At 50.5% G+C, this 17,643-nt stretch overlaps 1 protein-coding gene across 1 annotated transcript in view; it reads right to left on the bottom strand.

Moving 5' to 3' along the window:
- Positions 1-17,643, bottom strand: part of LOC120849885 (cytochrome P450 3A43) — a 92,205-nt gene that overhangs the window by 32,177 nt on the left and 42,385 nt on the right. The window contains exons 6-7 of the mRNA XM_040222159.1: positions 15,935-16,013; positions 9,980-10,088 (exon numbers count right to left, since the gene is read on the bottom strand). Coding sequence (XP_040078093.1) covers positions 9,980-10,088; positions 15,935-16,013 — 188 coding nt within the window. The remainder of the gene's footprint in view (positions 1-9,979; positions 10,089-15,934; positions 16,014-17,643) is intronic.

The raw sequence follows: 17,643 nt of genomic DNA, 5'->3' as shown, positions 1-17,643 counted from the left end.
TAGGGTTTCGTCACGTCCATATTGAACGGTAGAATAAACGAACGTGCGGTCCAAACCAGGGCCGACTTGCTAGAAACAGCGTCTCAGCTGAGACTGGGGGAAAGAAAGCACTGACAAAGCCAGCGCACGAGCCGTGCGGGACCGTCTCAACCAAGTTGTAAGATAGACAGGTGGGGAAACGAGAGCCAAATAAGCGACCGGATTGCGTCCCCCTTGGGTTTCTCTTTTTCTGTGGCGCCAGCTATGTGGAGCACCGCGAACTCTCACTCCGGGTGGGCGACCGGTGGCGACCGGCTAAACTGACGGAGAGGGTTTCTCGTGGATTTTCAATGAAGGACTGTCGTGCTTTCGGTTTATTTTGCGCACTTTCCCATAGAGTTCCACGCAAATCCGATTCCGATTTTTTTCTCTCGCCGCAGCGCCATCTGTCGCAAATCGGGGGTACCCGCAAGCAGACGAGTACACAATCCGGTCACGGCGCTGCAGTAGGCTTCTATGGGCCGTTTCACCACCCTTGTCTCAACCCGAGCCGAGCAAACCGCGTCTCAAGACGCTCGCGCGCCCCACCCTTTGCACTGTTTAAATAATAATAATAATAATATCTTTATTTGGCTCTGGAGAGCGGCGGCACCGCGGAAAGGCCCGTACCATGGAGGCCCGCGGTGCCGCGTCTAAGGAACATGATAATGCGATGAGTATATACAAGCAAGATGACGACGAGATGGATTGTTGCTATTGTAGAGGATGTCAGTTCAATTTGAAGATGTCCACATTTCGTTGAGTTGGGTCAGCAGCGGGCCAAGAGGATCTGCAGCCTGCCGTTCCATCGGTGCACGGTTGCACAAAGGAGCCCCAGGAGCATGATGGTGCGGTCGCTCACTGGGGTCGAAGCTTCAGGCTCCAAGGGGGTAGCCCAGTCAAAGCAGAAAGCTGCCCACTCCGAAGTACCGAGACCCAGGGCTTAAGCGGGTTTCACATGCAGCGATTTTGGCCCTAGAGCGGCGCGATTTCTGCCGTCGCGGCGCTCTGGCCAGCCGCAGCGACTGAGCGGCACGGTTCCACCAGGTTGGAAATTTTTCGCCGCGACAGAGAGGCAGCTTCCGCGCTGGCCGCTCACACAGCGCGACGGGAAATCACGTAACAGGAGGAGAAATATTGCGGGAAAACTGGTGCATAGGACGACGGCGTTTTCGCCTTTTCACGTTCTTGAAGCAGACGACGAGCAGAGAGAGCACGCAAGCGACTGGTTTGCGGTTTCTTTTTTCCGGCGTGTCGAGCTTCTTTGCTTCAGCAGTCGCGTCGGAACTGTTCAGGACATTATAGAGGAGGGGGATTGCTGTCCCCTTCCTCGGAATTCGTTTTCTGAATGAATAGCGCGGCTCTTTTTTACTTTCCTCGCCTGAGTACCAACTGGAGCGAGCGTAGAGACGCTAATCAGAAGTGACTTGTCCGAGCGCTAGTGAGAAAAACAGACGAAGAAGAATAACTGAGCGACACTGACGTAAATGTTCCATCACAGATAGTCACACCAAGTAAGACAAAATATATCACGCCCAATTCAATGAACTTTTTATCAGTGAAGTGTCGAAACGTCGGGTTCTTGGGGACGCGCAGCTTCAAACAATTTAGGAACAATGGGACCGAAGAGAAACTCTGGCAAGAGGTGACTGAGGCCGGGAAAGTGATCGACAAGACCGGTATGAAACCACTGCACTACTACGGGAGGTTAGGGTCCAGGAGGTTCGGGCCGGCCATATCAGTTGGAGTCTTCACATCCGAGGAAGGCGCTGCCGGTGACCCTCCGAAGATGATCCGAGGTTTCATCCTCCGCAAAAACGAAGTTTAGGAAAAAAATAAGATTAAGACTTAATACAGAAAGAATAAACAGAAAGGACGGACAAGGACGGACATCTTTAGTTTATTTAGTATTCTAGACGCTTTTGTTTTGTTTTATTAAGGTGAAATTAAGAGGAAAACTAGAAACTAAGGCATTAAACTTGTTAGAAGCCGCTGTAACCGACTGGTGCGCATCTGCTTGCTGCAAGCACCATTGGCCATCGCAACGGCAGAAAACGCTCATGTGAAATGAAACCTCGCGATCCGTGCCGCCGCGCCGCTAGCGGCAGCGATTTCGACCGCGGAATCACTGCATGTGAAACCAGCTTTAGATTGAGGCACGGCCGAGATCCGGTGTCGTTCAGTTCAGTTCAGAAAGCGTTTATTGGCCTTTGGGCGAGGGAGAATGGGGCTGAGATCGGTGGCTTACAAGCCTGGATCTATGGCCAAGGGGAGGGGTTGAGGGGGGTTATAGAAAGGCGGTGAACCCCGCATCGTGGATGAAATCCACGAGCGTGGTCATAACCGCCCGACGTTTGTCGGGAGGGCCCTGAGGATGGACCCATTCCTCCATGCTGGATACGTCTGGTGGAATGTGTTTTCGACGAATCTCTTTCAGCTCCGGGCAGTCGCAGAGTAAGTGGCTTTGGTCGGTAAGAAGGCTGGGGTCTTGACAGAAGCTGCAATGGGGTGATGTGGGTGGCTTGGTCCAACGCGTTCTGCGTGCCGGTGTGCATGTGGTGTTTGTGATTATCCTCTGGAAGCAGCACCGTTGATCCCCTGCCCATTCCGCTCGGGAGCGGATTTACGCAGGGGGTCAGGGCTAAACTGGGGCTGTCTTGAAGATTCTTTAACGAGCTGTTTTGCCTCCTCAGGGTCGTAGTCTGGGTCTTCGCCATCGTCGCCAAGCTCAGGCGGGAGCGAGTACCCGTGTTCTTGTAGGTGACTTGACACACTACTCGGCTCGCGGGGGGAATCCAGAAGTGCGCGGGCCATGCAGTGAGCTTGTACGTTGCCCTGAATGTCTGCGTGGGCAGGTATCCAGGACACTTCGATGGTTGTACCGGCTGCAATTAGGTCGGAGGCCATCCTTCGGATTGCCCTAACTCGCTTGTTCGGGGAGTGGCGAGAGCGACATTCTATTAATAGAGCCGCAGAGTCAGTGGAAATGTGTAGGTATGTCGGTCGAACTTCCTTCTCGATGACGGTGCGCAGTGCCAGTTGGATAGCTCCAAGTTCTCCGCCCTTGACCGATGTGCCGCCGGGCAATGTTTCGGCCATGGTGATTCCTAGGCGGGGAATCACAACCGCAGCGGAGCAAATCGGTTTAGGGAAGGAGACGAAAGCCGCATCAGTGTATACTGCGAGCTTCTCATTGGTGTCCGTCCACCCTTGGACGAGTTTGCAGTGCTGTTGCACTTGGCAAGCTGCCAGGGCGACTGGGCCCGGCTCCCCTTGGTACCGGTCGGTCGTCCACGAGGCACACATCGTCGCTACATGGGGGGTCAACCTCCGGGAGAGGGGGAAGGGCTATGATATCTGAGCCGATCATCTCTAAAATTTGTCGTCCGGAGGCTGAGTGTTGGAGTCGCTCTAGATGAGCTTCTGCTCTCTCCTCTACGGTTTCTCGAGCCATGTTGAGCTTCGCGTGTGCCTTGAGCTTGTCTAGCGGTGTATATCGGGGGAGGCCAGTGACAATTCGAGCTGCGTTGTTGGTAAGGATTTCCAATTTCTTCCATTGTGTGTTGGTAAGTCGGTAGTGGGGGGCACCGTAGCAGATGCGGGAGACGATAAGGGTTTTCACCATGCGGCGGGCAACTTCCTCGTCAGCGCCTCCTCTGGTGCCGCTGATCCTTCTAATGACGTTTAGTGCTGCCTGGCACTGTTGGGTGACCATTGTTAGGACAGCCTTTGCGGTGCCATCGTCGTGGAATTGGAGTCCTAGTATGCGTACCTCAGGTGCTGATCTGATCGGTTGGCCCGCGAGAGTCAAGTGAAGAGTTGAGCTGGTGTTCGCGTCCCTTTCCCGTCTGGGGGCTATGACTACGTAGGTTGTCTTATCCGGCGAGGCGGTTAAGCCTACGCTTTGAAGGTGACTTGTCACGACGTCAATCCCCCGTTGGAGGATGCGCTGTTGTTGCGGAACGTCGCCGCGCACTGTCCAGAGGGAAACGTCGTCCGCATAGATGGTGAAGTGGAGGTTGGATACCTGTTGCAGTCGACCGGGGAGACGCACCATGGCCCAATTGAAGAGGAGTGGGGACAGAACTGACCCTTGTGGAACTCCTACTTTGTTCGGTTTTGGCGCTGCCAGGTGTTTGCCGATCCGGACCGCGAAGGTGCGAGTCTCGAGGAAAGACTTGATGAAATTTAGGGCGCGGCCTTCAATGCCGAGGGCGCGCGCTTCTTGGACAATTGCCCAGTGTGGGACGCTGTCGAAGGCTTTTTTGACATCCATCGCGACGACTGTTCTGATTTTAAATTTCTGTGGAATGGGCTTTGGAATAAGATCTTTGGAGAGTAGGATAAGGCTTTCCTGCGTGCCCAGGCCAGTTCTGAACCCTGTCTGCGTCGGATGAAAGGCTTTCGTCCGCTCCAGATACCAGGAGAGGCGGCCAAGTAGCATTCTCTCCACCGGCTTGCAGACGCAGGAGGTGAGAGAGATTGGACGGAAGTTGGTTAGGGTGGTCGGCTTCTTGCCGGGCTTAGGAATTGGAATAACAGTGGAGAGTTTCCACTGGTCTGGAATGTTGCTAGTGCGCCACACTTCGTTAATGTCTTCAAGAAGGCGAGTTTTTGTGGCTTCGGGAAGGTTTCGGAGCATGGCGGTGGTTATTCCGTCCGGACCTGGAGCGCCGTTTGCTTTCCCGTGGTGCAGAGCGTCCTCCATTTCTCCTCTGGTGAAAGGTTGGTTCATGGGGTCCTTCTCGTTGATCTTGACCCTTTCGTATGGGTCCCCCCCGAGCCGGTGGGGTGCTGGTCGTCGCTGGCTGGGGGAAGAGCGTGTCTCCAGCCTCTTGCGCCAGTGTTTCAACCGTCTTGTTTCTCGTCAGTGCAAGCGTGAGGGTCGCTGCGCGATCTCTTGTTTTGCCCAGCATGGCTTTGCTGACTGCCCATAGTTTTTGAGCGAATGTTTTTTCCGAGAGCGAGGCACTGAACTCTAGCCACTTTTGCCGATCGAGCTGAACCGCATATTTGCGGGCAGCTACCGTGGCTCTTGTGACCTCCCTCAAGGCTCTCGCGTTTTTCGGGCCTCTTCTGTAGCGTTGTAGAGCCGTCAGCCGCCGAGCCCAGAGATTCAACAGGTGAAGGTCCGGGATGGGAGTGTCGACCTTTATTTGTTTCTTCGTGGTCGCGGCATGGAGGGCCTCCTTGATGGACTCGAAGACCGTTGGTGCTGTGCTGCTTTGGAGTTTGCTCCGGTACAGGTCCCAGTTCACGACATGTACGAGCCGTTTCCCGGGCTTGGAGGCCGCCGATCCGTTGAGGGCCAGGACTATCCTGATGGGCAGGTGATCGCTCCCGCGAGTGTCGGCCTCCGGCTTCCAAGTGTGGTTGGCCGTGTGTGGGCTGTTTGTGCAGGTGGTATCTGGGGTGGTGTGTTTCTGCCGAGCGTTGCAGCTCAGCCGTGTCTTCATCCCTGCGGTGTTCATCAGGGTGTAGCGGTGGTGCGTCATTTCATCCAAAAGATTTTGGCCTGCCGAGGTGTCCTGGGCGTAGCCCCACGCTGTGTGTTGGAGGTTGAAGTCTCCCCCGACTATCTTCTGCTCTTTTGGGTAAAGGCCGTCGAGGTGAGAAATCCATCCGTGGTCCCTGGGTTCCCTGACGGAAGCCCCAGGTCGGTAATACACGGACACCAGAATGACAGGAATGTCTTGCTGGGTGGTTTGGACGGCTACCACTTCCTGATGTTCCGTGCACCATTGTTGAAGGTCGACCTTGTGCTGCGGCCAGTGTTTCTTGAGGTAGACCATGGCTTGTCCTTCCCTTCCTCCGAACTGGCCCGCCCTAACGGACGGTATCGAGGGATCTGCGTAGGACTTATAGCCGGTCAGCTTGACGGTGGTACAGTAGACTTCTTGCAGTAGGTAGGCGTCTGGGCGTTCCTGTGGTTTGTTATGATGCGTGGCTTTGAGTTCTGCGGCACGTAACCGCAAACCTCGGCAGTTCCGCTGGGCAACGTTTACTGCCATGCTGGGGGGTTAAGGTTGCTCTGTACGGCAGTGCCGGTCTGGGCGGCGATGGCCGTGAAGAGCTGGAGCAGCATGGCAGGGTCGATGGTAATCGTTGTAGGAGCAGTTACCTGGGGCGCAGGCTGTTGACTGTTTCCCCGCGTCTTGCGGTAGTCCTGTCGGATGCGCTTTGAGTTGTCTTGAGATTTCGGAGGAGTGGTGCGCCGTCGCGCCGCCTCTCGAATTTTGCGGACAATATCAAGTCTCCTTGGGCAGTATTTGTCTGTAGCCAGGTGTCCATTCTTTCGGCACATTTGGCAGAAAGGAATGGGGAAAGGGCAGGTCACGTTTCCTTGGTCGTCCATTGTCTCTTCGTGGGGCTTGCCGCACGTGGAACAGACCTGGGGTTCTGGACAGATGTCCGGCTTGTGGCCGATCTTATGACAATTGCTGCAGGTCACAGCTCGTGCCCTGTATGGGTATACCTGCAGCACGCTGCGCCTGTTCCAGACGTGTCTGGGTAGATGGGTTCCCTGGAAGGTGATGAGTGCAGTATTGCCTCCTCGGCTCATCGGCCGAGCTGCCACAATCACTGACCCCTCAGTCTCCAGGGCTGCCATCAGTGAAACATTGTCTTCTCCCTGGTCGATGCCATAGATGACACCGCGGATTTGGTTGTCACAGACTGGCTTGTACGCCTGGATGGGTAGAGGTGGTTTCCCAGCAATATGGATTTCGGTAATGCCAAGAAGGGTTTGGGCGGTGGCCTCGGAGTTTACCATGACGGTTATTGTGTTAGTTTCCTTGGTGGTTTTAATAGAGACCGCACCCGGTGCGAGCTGGACGGAGGCGGTGATGGCCTCAATTAGCCCTTTTTTTGGGAGAGTTGTGACGTCTGTCTTGGTCTTTGGGCGCAATGTGATTATGTGGCGCTCTTGCGTTTTGGGTTTAAGCGGGGAGTCCACGGTGCGCGTGTTGAATTTCGCGCTAAGGCGTGCTGTCTTGGCCGCTTTTTTTGAAAGCTTTGTCACCCATGGGTAAGGCGAGTTGTGATCGTTGTCGGTGTTTTCTTCTCTGTTAGCTGTGAAGGTGAACAGCGACATTGAGGCCGCGGCAGCGCCATCAGAGCAAGAGGAGAGCCCACTTGAGGAAGGATTTTGGGCATTTGTTGTCGCCGACGGGGTCATTTCTGACGACCCCGCTTCCATGTCTTGGTCGCCGGGCGCGTGGTTTTCAATCGCGACGTCGGCGTTGTCGAGTTTTTTCTTCGGTGGTTTTCGTGACGGGATGGTAGTGGTTTGCCCCGTGTTAGGCTTGGGAGTAGACGAGGCTTGGTGTGATGGATCCTTAGTCAGGCCGAGTTTCGAGTTGCGTTTCATACGGATCTCAGAAATCGCCGTCTGGAGGCAGGCGTGCATGTCTGCTTCCGATACTTGTTCGAGGTAGCGGCCTACCATCGATTTGCAGAAGTTGAGCATACCTTGCGGCAGGGCCTGGGCGGGCTGGCGCTGGGATGCTGTCATGGCGGTGGATACGGCCGGTGTTGGAGCCTGCCGGAACCATGGCGAAGAGACCGAGCTGATGGGTGTCGCAACTCCTGGTTGAGCCGGTGGCTGGGCCAAGGACTGGCGTAGAACTGCAGCAAATGTGGCTGCAAATTTGTCGACCATGATCGACTTGGGCGCGCTGGGTTGGGTTGCGGAGCATTGAAAGGACACGTCCTTCCTAGTCGGCGGTCAAGCGCGCGCTCCTCCGGTGTGGCATCCTCTAAACGTCGTCGTCGTCGTCGTCGTCGTGCTGCTGCGAGATTGAACGCTTTTATTTCACGCTTTAAATGTCGTTTCCAATATTGTGACGTCGCGGTTTGCCGATTGGTCGACGCGTTGTCACATATTTAGTTTACGCTCTAACCGCGGGGAGAATATTCGGCTCTGGTGGCGGCCTTTGCTCCACCTATTGGTCAAACTCTCCCAATAGACCATTTGCTATATTCCCCAAGCATCAAAGAGAATGCAGGGGTTGGTATTCCACGCGCCACACGCGCACGCCTGCCCCGTATAAAATATTCGAAGTAAATAACCAAAATAAAGCGTTGACGAACGCGCGTGCAAGATACAATTTCTTTCAGGTTTTTGCTTTAGAAAATTTACTACTGTTGAGGCCAATCCTTGTATTCTCCTTGATGCTTGGGTAATATAGCAATAGGTCTATATACAGATCTGCTACTAAGGAAATGTCCAGAGCCGTGTATAGAGATAGTTTGGTCAATGGGAGGCGCGGGCAGAGTCAGGGCATGGACCAGACTCGGAAAGAGGGCTTGGCGTGCTCTCTTGACCAACCAGAAGCCGAAAAGAATCTCCTAGCGGTGGTAGCGAGAAACAGTTCTGATCAAAGGTATATGTTCGTATATGGTTTTAATAAGCACGTAAGAGTGAAGTGTAGTAACTCTTCGTGGTTGAAAATAGGGTGCGCGTGAGGCTTCTATCATGATCATAGAGAAAGATGTAAGAAACGAATGCGTCGCTCAACTCTGCTTTGCTCGGACAGAGTGTGACCACTCGGATGGCAGATTCCCGGCCCTCGGCGCTTGGCGTAAGGATTATGTCGATCGATCCCCTAATCGCACTCTTCCACCATCATTTTGAATGAGCGTGATTGAAACATCACGTGTATCATATTTTCAGTCACCAAAAGTTACTCCGATGCACTTATCAGGTTTGTTTCTCGCGACCACCGCCAGGGTATTATTTCCGGCTTCTGGTTGGTTAAATTCGAATTTCTGAAGACGCCCTGGAACACGCCCAGCCCGCTTTCGGCCAATGGTGCCTCCTCACTTGTCTCCTATACTTCCCAACAAAGGGCAGAACCCTCTACATATACGGCTCTGGAAATGTCATGCGCAGGCCTTGCCTTCTGGGTGGTATTGATGAAGTGAGTGAGGGGGGGAGGGGTACTGCCTTTTGCGGGATTTCCACAAGTGGGGTAATCTGGCAACGTTGGGAATAGCAGACGATGCCAAAAACTGCCGCATGTCTGTTTGCATGACCAGCAGGCGGTGTCAGACTTCCTGACTAGACGTACCGGATGTCGGGAAGATGGAGACAATAGGCTTCCAAGCGTATTCGATCGAGCAGCCAAGCCAATCCAGCAGTAACGGGCGTTGCCACTCATATGTGGGCGGGGCTTAGAACGGGCTGTGATCACTGATCTCCACTAGAGGGGGCTGGATGGCGCATTGAGCAAACAGGTATGAAGCCACCGGAAGTGTGCGGCTTGTCCCGGAAGTGAGCGCTTGGCAGGCTTTGCAACCCTTTCGAGTGCTGGTTCGAAAAGTGTCGAGGGCGCTGGATTTTCGCTTGTTCCCTCAAGAAAGCCTGCTTGTTGCGCAGTAAGAGCGCATGCGGACCCGAGAAATATCATGGGAAGCCATGCAATGTAAACATTTTGAGATTCTAGTTGATCAAATTGTGAATATGTCCCAAATTCAAATGCCGCATTCTCGGGATTTAATCCAGAACGGGAGTATTAAAACCCAATCAAAGGCACAAAAAAACATGGTCCAAAATATCGACTGAATGCACTAGGAAGCCCAGCGCACGCCCGACTTCCGGGAGAAGCACCGAACTTCCGGTGGCTTCACTTGCGCCGGGCTCGGAGAGCAGCTAAGCGCCATCCAGCCCCCTATAGTAGAGATTAGAGTCACTAAATGAGCTGCGTAGCTTATTTAGTGGCACTAGCAGAGATCAGTGGCTGTGACCTCCGCCCAAATTGCGTCTCACAACGTAATTATTGCACTACAATAGTTTTTTCGTGCAAAAATTATGAAAAAAAAAATGATAATAGTACGTATCCCAGATATGTTTTTGACTTTTTTATTTTTTTTATTTTACTTCAGTGTTTTTTTAAGGGTTTCGGCCGTCTGAAGTAAATTCGGCCGACCACAAGTCTGAGTCACAAAAGCGCTGACTCACCCCATTTTGAAGTATGGCTTTAATCTCGTTCCGGACTTTTTCTTGAACGTCTCGGTGTCTTGCCAGAAGGTACAGCAGCCAGGACGAGTACTTGCTCAGGTTCACGGTTCTGAAATAGCACATACGCTCGATGATTATATTTATACAAGGTGCCTGAAACGAGTCCCCGATAGGTGTGTTTAGCTTCCTATTCCACCCACGCATACAAAGTGGTCTTGAAAGGATAACAAATGACGTCACAAAAAGCCCGAGTGTTCTGCTGTACGATGTCGCGACCCTGTTAGTTGGTCGAAGATGTACCGGCAAAAAAGTAGGAGCCAACGCGAGTGTCCCTGTCGTCCCGACGTTCCCAACTCCCGGCAGCCGAAGCTTGCGCGGACCATCCAACTGAAGAGTGCCCTGCGGTATAGAACGCGCGTCTGCTACATTCACCACCACACCTGCGAGACCGCCAGGATCGCGGCCAGCGACAGCGTGACACTTCTATGGCGTCATCGGGCGTAAATCGAGGGACCACTGTCTGGACGCGGGAGACACGCCAGTCGAAGACGCGTTCCAGGCTGCCTACCAATCTCCCGTAATCATTGACAAAGTGCGAACGTCAGGGCGCCCCTTTCGAGCACCCCGATGTTTTGGGCACGGCTAGCCTAAGCAAGGCAGAAGGCGCGCTCTCGTTACCTTCCACCGTGCCTAGGCTGGCCGTGCAAGCTCGAGGCTCACGAGACGGCCGAAGCGTCGTCGAAGGTAGGAAGCTCGCTCTGGAGGCTGGACAACCGAAGCTCCTCCCCGCCGTTCTCATGCTGTCGGATCTTACAGCCGTCAGCTACTAGCTATGCCGATACAAATCATAAAAATTGCCAAAACTGGTAAGAAGCAATATAAGAAAAAAAAAAGACCGGAGGACACTCAAGAGTGCTAACGTGTACGAAAGCGAAAGCATTCGTATACATAGCGAATTCCTACAAGCTGTACGCTGCGCTGAGCACGGCCGGGCGACCTCTGCGGAGGCTGCCTGGCCAGCTTGTCTCTCTCTTCCCGGCAGCCGGGCCGCTGCGGCATGAAGAGGGCTTCCCTGTGGGGTGGCGTTCCTTGGAGCTATACGCGTCCCTGCCAATGGCTATCTAGAAGCCATTTCGCTGGGACGTTCTTTCGCGTTCTTTCGCGGTTACAGCGGTTACAGACGTCGTCGGCTACTGGGAGTTTCTTGCACGTTTTGCTCGGTTACAGACGCCGCAGGCTTCGCAATAAAATTTAAATTTCGCGAGGACCCTAACAGCGGTCGAAGCTTCGCTAAAAGGCTTGGCTTTGTTAAGCAGGTTTCACATGCAGCGATTCCGCAGTCGCAATCGCTGCCGCTAGCGGCGCAGCGGCACGGATCGCGAGGTTTCATTTTACTTGAGCGTTTTCTGCCCTTGCGATGGCCAATGTTGTTTGCAACAAGCAGCATACATGGGTAAATTACTTTCAAAATGTAATTTAATTACAATTACAATTACCTTGCTTCAAAGGTAGTTTAACTACAACTACAATTACTACTACGTGAAAAGTAATTAATTACAATTAGAAATTACTTTTCAAAAGGAATGAAAGTACTTTACCATTACTTGTTTCTGAGAGTGACCCGACTTGGATCATATAACTTTAAACAAGTTGTATAGAGTGCAACGTATTTGTTCATTCCTTGCCCCAATGGTTGAGGAGGCTTAAGCACCGCGGCATACATGTAACGTATTGTACTTTCCTTTTAGGAATTTTGTTAAATTCATGATAGAAATTGACAGTTTGGGGCAATGAAGTACTATATATTTATATTCTTAATAAATAATAATAAATTAGTTCCTACGCTGGAAGACGCCAGACAGCTAACGAAAAAATTGGGTTGACACGCTTTTGTTAGCTCGGCAAGTAAAAATGCGACAATTGGTCATATATGAATATTTTATAAGTATTATTCCAAACGCGCTAATACGACTGCATTCACATAGAAATATCATGGTATTGTAAATTATTTACCCTGAGTTGAAATTATAACGGCTCAGAAATTATATAAGAACCGAATCCAGACTTCCGAGTCACTGGTGACAACATTCACAGGTGCGAGGTCAGTCTCCAAAATGCTTATGCAAATAATATCCAAAGTGAAACCAACTGGAAATTAACTTAAAAATAATACAGAGACACAAATATGTGACAGTACTGGAAGAAAAACATATGAAACTGGCAAAAAAAACAACAACATAGACACATAAAACTTCTAAGCTCGGCTGAAAGCTGAAGCTCAATTGTTTACTTTTTCCAATATTTTGGCATATTTACACTACTGTTTTTGCACGCTCCACAGACAGCGCCACACGGCGCCGTTGAGGTAGACTCCAAAGAGGATTGTCTCTCAGCCCGCAATGTAAGCAACGAAAGAACAAACAACGCAATACTATTTTTGTTACGCGTGTATGTGCATGCGTGTCTATGTGTGCGAGTGTGTCACCGAGCGCTAGGTCGCTTGTGCGAGCGCCGAAGCTTTCAGAGAAGTTCCGTCGGCTCAACAAAGTCTTGCAAAAGTAATTGTAATTGTGCCTGAAATTTCGCAATTACTGGCACTAGAAAGTAATTAAATTACAATTACAATTCCTTTTAGCCGAAAGTAATTAATTACAATTACAAATTATCAAGAAAAGTAATTTAATTATAGTAATTCAAAACTGTAATTGAATTACTACCCAAGTATGACAAGCAGATGCGCACAGTCGGTTACACGGCTTCTCACAACAATTTTAAAGCCATAGTTTTTAGTTTCTCCTCCAATTTCACCTTAATAAAACAAAAAAAGCGTTTAAAATACTAAATAAGCCTTGGTCTTATTTGTTTGTGTTTTTTTTTTCGAACTTTGTTGTCGCGGAGGATGAAACCTGGCATCATCCTCGGCAGCGTCACGGGCAGTGCCTTCCTCGGATGTAAAGACTCTAACTGATGTGGCCGACCCGAACCTACTGGACGGCATTGGAATTGTTGGTATTCCCGAAATGTGCAGTGGCTTCATACCGGTCTTTTCGATCACTTTCACGGTCTTAGTCACCTCTTGCCAGAGCTTCTCTTTGGTCCCATTGCTCCTAAATTCTTTGAGGTGAGCGTCGATAAGAACCCGACGCTTCGAAACTTCACTGATAATCAGTTCACTGAACTGGGCGCGACATATTTTGTCGTAATCGGTGTGACGATCTCTATTGGAAAAGACACGTCAATGTAGCTCAGTTCTTTTTCTTTTTTTTTTTTTTTCTTAGTAGCGCTCGCACAAGCCGTTTACGATTAGCGTCTCTTGCGCTCTCTACAGTTGGTACTCAGGTAAGGAAGGTAAAAAAGAGCCGCGTAATTCGTTGAGAAAACGAATTCCGAGGAAGGGGCCAGCAATCCCCCTCCTCTATAATCTCCTGAACAGTTCCGACGCGACTGCTGAAGCAAAGAACCTCGACCCGCCGGAAAAAACGAAACCGCAAACCAGTCACTTGCGTACTTTCTGTGCTTGTCGTCTGCTTCAAGACGCGAAAAAGCGGACGTCCTATGCGCCAGCTTTCCCGCAATGTCTTTCCTTCCGTCACGTGATTCCCGCCGCGCAGTGGGAGGCCAGCAAGGAAGCTCCCACTCCGCCGCGGTTAAAAATTTCCAACCTGGTGGAACCGTGCCGCTCAGCCGCTGCGGCTGGCCAGAGCGCCGTGACGGCAGAAATCGCGCCGCTCTAGGACTAAAATCGCTTCATGTGAAACCTACTTTAGAGCTGAAAGGAAACCGGAACCCTCCGTCGCGCTTCCAATCCATCATACGAAAAAGAGTCTGCAGGCACTAGAGATTTTTAGGGAGCCGTTTTTGCACACCCGATACGGTAGACTCGAACATGCGCAGTTTGTAGCGGACGCCCTATCGTACCGTATCGGATGTGCAGAAACGGTTCCCTAAAACTCTCTGCACTGTCCGAGGCGTACGTTTCTTTCTTGTATGGCGGTCCATCTGCAGTCACGTTCGAAGCGTCCATATATGCATAAAGCAATGCCTAAAGCATGCGCGAGAAGCTTGTCCGCGAATAATTCTGCCATCTTATGTGCAGCGAACCCCTTGTCTCTTGTTCGAGGGGGGACCCCAAAGTGACCGGAATTATTGTTCTGGAGTGCGGGCCGTTCGTAGTAGCCTCCAGCTTCCGCCGCTGGCAGCGCTTAGCGGTACTTCTTCCGAGTCGGTTTGCCGACCGGCGTCGTCCGCTAAAACATCTAACAGCACGTGTTGCATTTTTTTATCACGGAGTGCTTCAAGATTATTTCTTGTTTTTTTGGCAATGCCTGACTGGGAGCACCAATTCCACGTCCACAGACTGCTGTCCTTTCAGAACTTGTTTCACACACAAAAAAAAAAAATTTTAAAAAAGTCAGATGGGGGGGAGGTTTGGTGAATAAGCCGGAAAAGGGGGGGGGGGGATCGATCTCATGCCATTATTGTTTCAAATTTTTAGCACTGACAGGGCAGTGTGTGCTGGGGCATTGTCATGACGCAACCACCACTCCCCCTTTTCCCCACAAATCAAGGTGTTTCTCTCTCACTGAGTTGCGCAAGTTTTCATGAAACTCCCAGGTAAAATGCCCGATTGACAGTTTCATCAAGAGGAACAAACTCGGAGTAAACACTGTCCAAATTTTCTCGATGTTTTCTTTAATTGGCGAGATTTAGGGTCACCCTGAACGAGGTTGGTCCTGTATCAATAATTCACCGTCCTTGATGAAAGAAAACCACTCGTATACCTGCGATTTCTTAATACCATCTTCTTTGTATGGTGTCTAAAGCAATACACGAGTTTTCGTCGCCGTTTTTTTACCTAAAAGGCACCGTAATGTCACGGCTGCGCGGTGTTCCTTCAAGCCAGACATTGAAAAAAAAGAGGAATGACTTTAAATCGCTTGAGGAGAACAATTAGAACATTCCGCTAGAGCTCTACCAGACGACGCCGGTCGTCAAACCAACTCCAAAGGGGTTCCGTTAAGCGATGCCAGGGGCGGACGCTGGTCCAACGAACGGCCCGCCCCCCACAAATTCATTCCGGTTAATTTTGTGTCCCCCCTCGTGTGATTTTTGAGCGACGTGACTGCGCCTGCAAGTCTCCTTTCCCGCAAAGCACTTGGGAGAATCAATCTCTACAATCTAGGGTACTCGTTCAGCGAATGACGCGACTGAAAATATGTTTTCATCTTGTAAAGAAAGTTGGCGTTATGATACTGAATATGACGTTTTACGTGCTCACGTCATATTCTGTGCCGGTGAGCAGGCTGTCTTTTTTAGGTCTAAGCATATTTCTAGCCGCCTCATTGGCCGGGTTCGCTCCGTAGATTGCAGCGATTCGCTTTGCCAAAAGCTTTGCGAGAAAGTAGACGTACTGAACTGTCTAGAGTGAACAAAAAAAAATAACACTAGGGCACTCATACTTGGCGTGGGCGCTGGGTTTTTCTGGGAGTACAAAACAATAAAGGATAAAACGTTGATTCACAACTGACTAGCTCAGCTGGGGACACGCAAGACAGAGGAAAATTGTGACTCTCGCGTGGCTCCGGCCCAAGGTCTCAACCGTGGGTTCGGTGTTAGGGTGACGAGCCGACAGGGCTTGTGAAAATTCAAAATTGACGACTCCCTCGCTGGCCGCGGGGAGGGGATGGGGAGGGGGAAGGAAGATTAATTTTTTATTTTTTTTGCTTGGTATCTTAATGGTTAACCTGACGATATCCCACAGTGCCTGGTGATAGCTACATACATGTATTAACTTAAAAGGGGAAGAAGTTTGTCTTTTTATTATGATTCTAGACTAAGTTGCGCAGGCTACTGCTCATTCTAAAGGGTACAGCTGTTTGTATTCATACTGTCCCTCCATGCATCCATTCGATCATACATCCATTTCCTATTAGGATGATTACTCTTGTTACTTGCCCTGATGACACGATGAGTGAAACGTTGCTCTCTACCTCCACAAGACTCATGATGGCTTGTTTTGGCGGCGTTGTTTTCCCTTCTGAAAAAAATGAACGCCGTTTACAACTACCTGTAACACCGATTCAGAGCGCAGCTCTTGAGGACGAAGAGGGAAGCGTACTGAGGGGAAGGTATAGCCCTGCTCCGTCCTCCTCAGCTCCTCATCCTGTCTGCTATTCCTCCCTCCGAGCGGTGTCACCGTCGCCTCACGAGGGTCACGTGACCTCACGGGCGTCATGCGACGTCACCGGTGTCACGTGACCCTGTGAGGTCACGTGACAATGACGTCATCACGATGGCGTCATCGACATCGTCATTGTGATGACGTCTGCAGGTGGCGGGAGACGTCGAAGAAGGTCGAAAGGGTGAAACGGTGGAAACGACAACAAAGAAATAAACAAGAAGATATTTCTCCTGCCCCGGATAAGAAGAGGAACACGATGGAAGGCGATGGAGAGACTACTCGACGTTGTCTTACTTGATCTGTGTCTTTCGTATATGTTTAAATGCCTTGCCCGTTTTTCTAGAGGTTCTAGTAACCGGTCATACAAAGAATCGTGTTTTCTTTTCGGTTATTCTCCCCTTCCTGATGTTTCCTATTTTGTTGAACTTGCTCTGTTTATGCTGTTGAATGTTCCGCTCGTTTCCCTCCAATTACTGTATTAGGCTCATAAGGAGTAATGAAAATATTCGGTTACCAATATTTTTGCAAACTAAATTACATTTCAAATTACTTCCGAAACAAAGAACGTGGCAGTCACAAGATTACTTAAAAAAGTAACGGATTACAAGTAATCCGTTACCTGTAACGGATTACTTTTTAAGTCTGGATCCGGTGGAGCCAATCAGGAAACCTCAAAAGTGCATTGTCACTGTGCTCGTCGGTTTTGTCCGTCCGCCATCACGGCCTAATTAAAAAACGCGCACAAAAAACAAAAACGATCCCAGATTCGCGTTGGATTTAGTGTGCGTAATTGATTTAGTCGGCGATGACAAACACATAAAAGCGACAAGTGTGCAATTCCACTTTTGACGCTGCCTAATTCTGGTTTTATTGGATTGTAGCGATGTTTGCGGTCGGACTGTTCACACAGCCCCGTTTTTCTTTTTACGTTATGCTACGTTACTAAATCTTACGCCTGCTTCCGGCATAAGTCACCGAGGCATCTGTGCTTCGTGCTAAGCGTGGCTGCTACAAGTTCGGGGAGACGCACTAGCGTGCAACATTTGAGACACGAATGTTTCGCTGACTTGAACGTAACCTAAGAAAACGGTGCTGTGTGAACCGGCCTTAAAGGGAACTGGAGTATGATGCGACGAATATTCGTCGAACTTGACGTTAACTGTTTTCGAACCTGACGAATATCTGTCAAATCTGGTGGTTCGAACCTGACGTTAGTTGTTACCGAACCTGAAGAATACTTGTCGAGCCTGATTGTTCGGCGCGCCTTCGAACTTTTGGCAAAGTTTAACGAAGTTCGTCTTCTGAGGAGCGTTGTCGATGAACATAGACTTTTGACGACCATTTTCATAGGAAAAAAAATTGAGACGCACGGGAAAAATAATTTCTGCGGGTGTTTCGTTATCTATTTTACACACGACGAAAGAAAACCAAAAAATATACACTCACGAAAACTTCAAGTGATTTTGTTCGTTCGTTAATGCGA

The sequence above is a fragment of the Ixodes scapularis genome, unplaced genomic scaffold, assembly GCF_016920785.2.
Source record: "Ixodes scapularis isolate PalLabHiFi unplaced genomic scaffold, ASM1692078v2 PGA_scaffold6__148_contigs__length_123643588, whole genome shotgun sequence".
Lineage (NCBI taxonomy): Eukaryota > Metazoa > Arthropoda > Arachnida > Ixodida > Ixodidae > Ixodes > Ixodes scapularis.
This window is presented reverse-complemented; position numbering and strand designations above follow the sequence as displayed.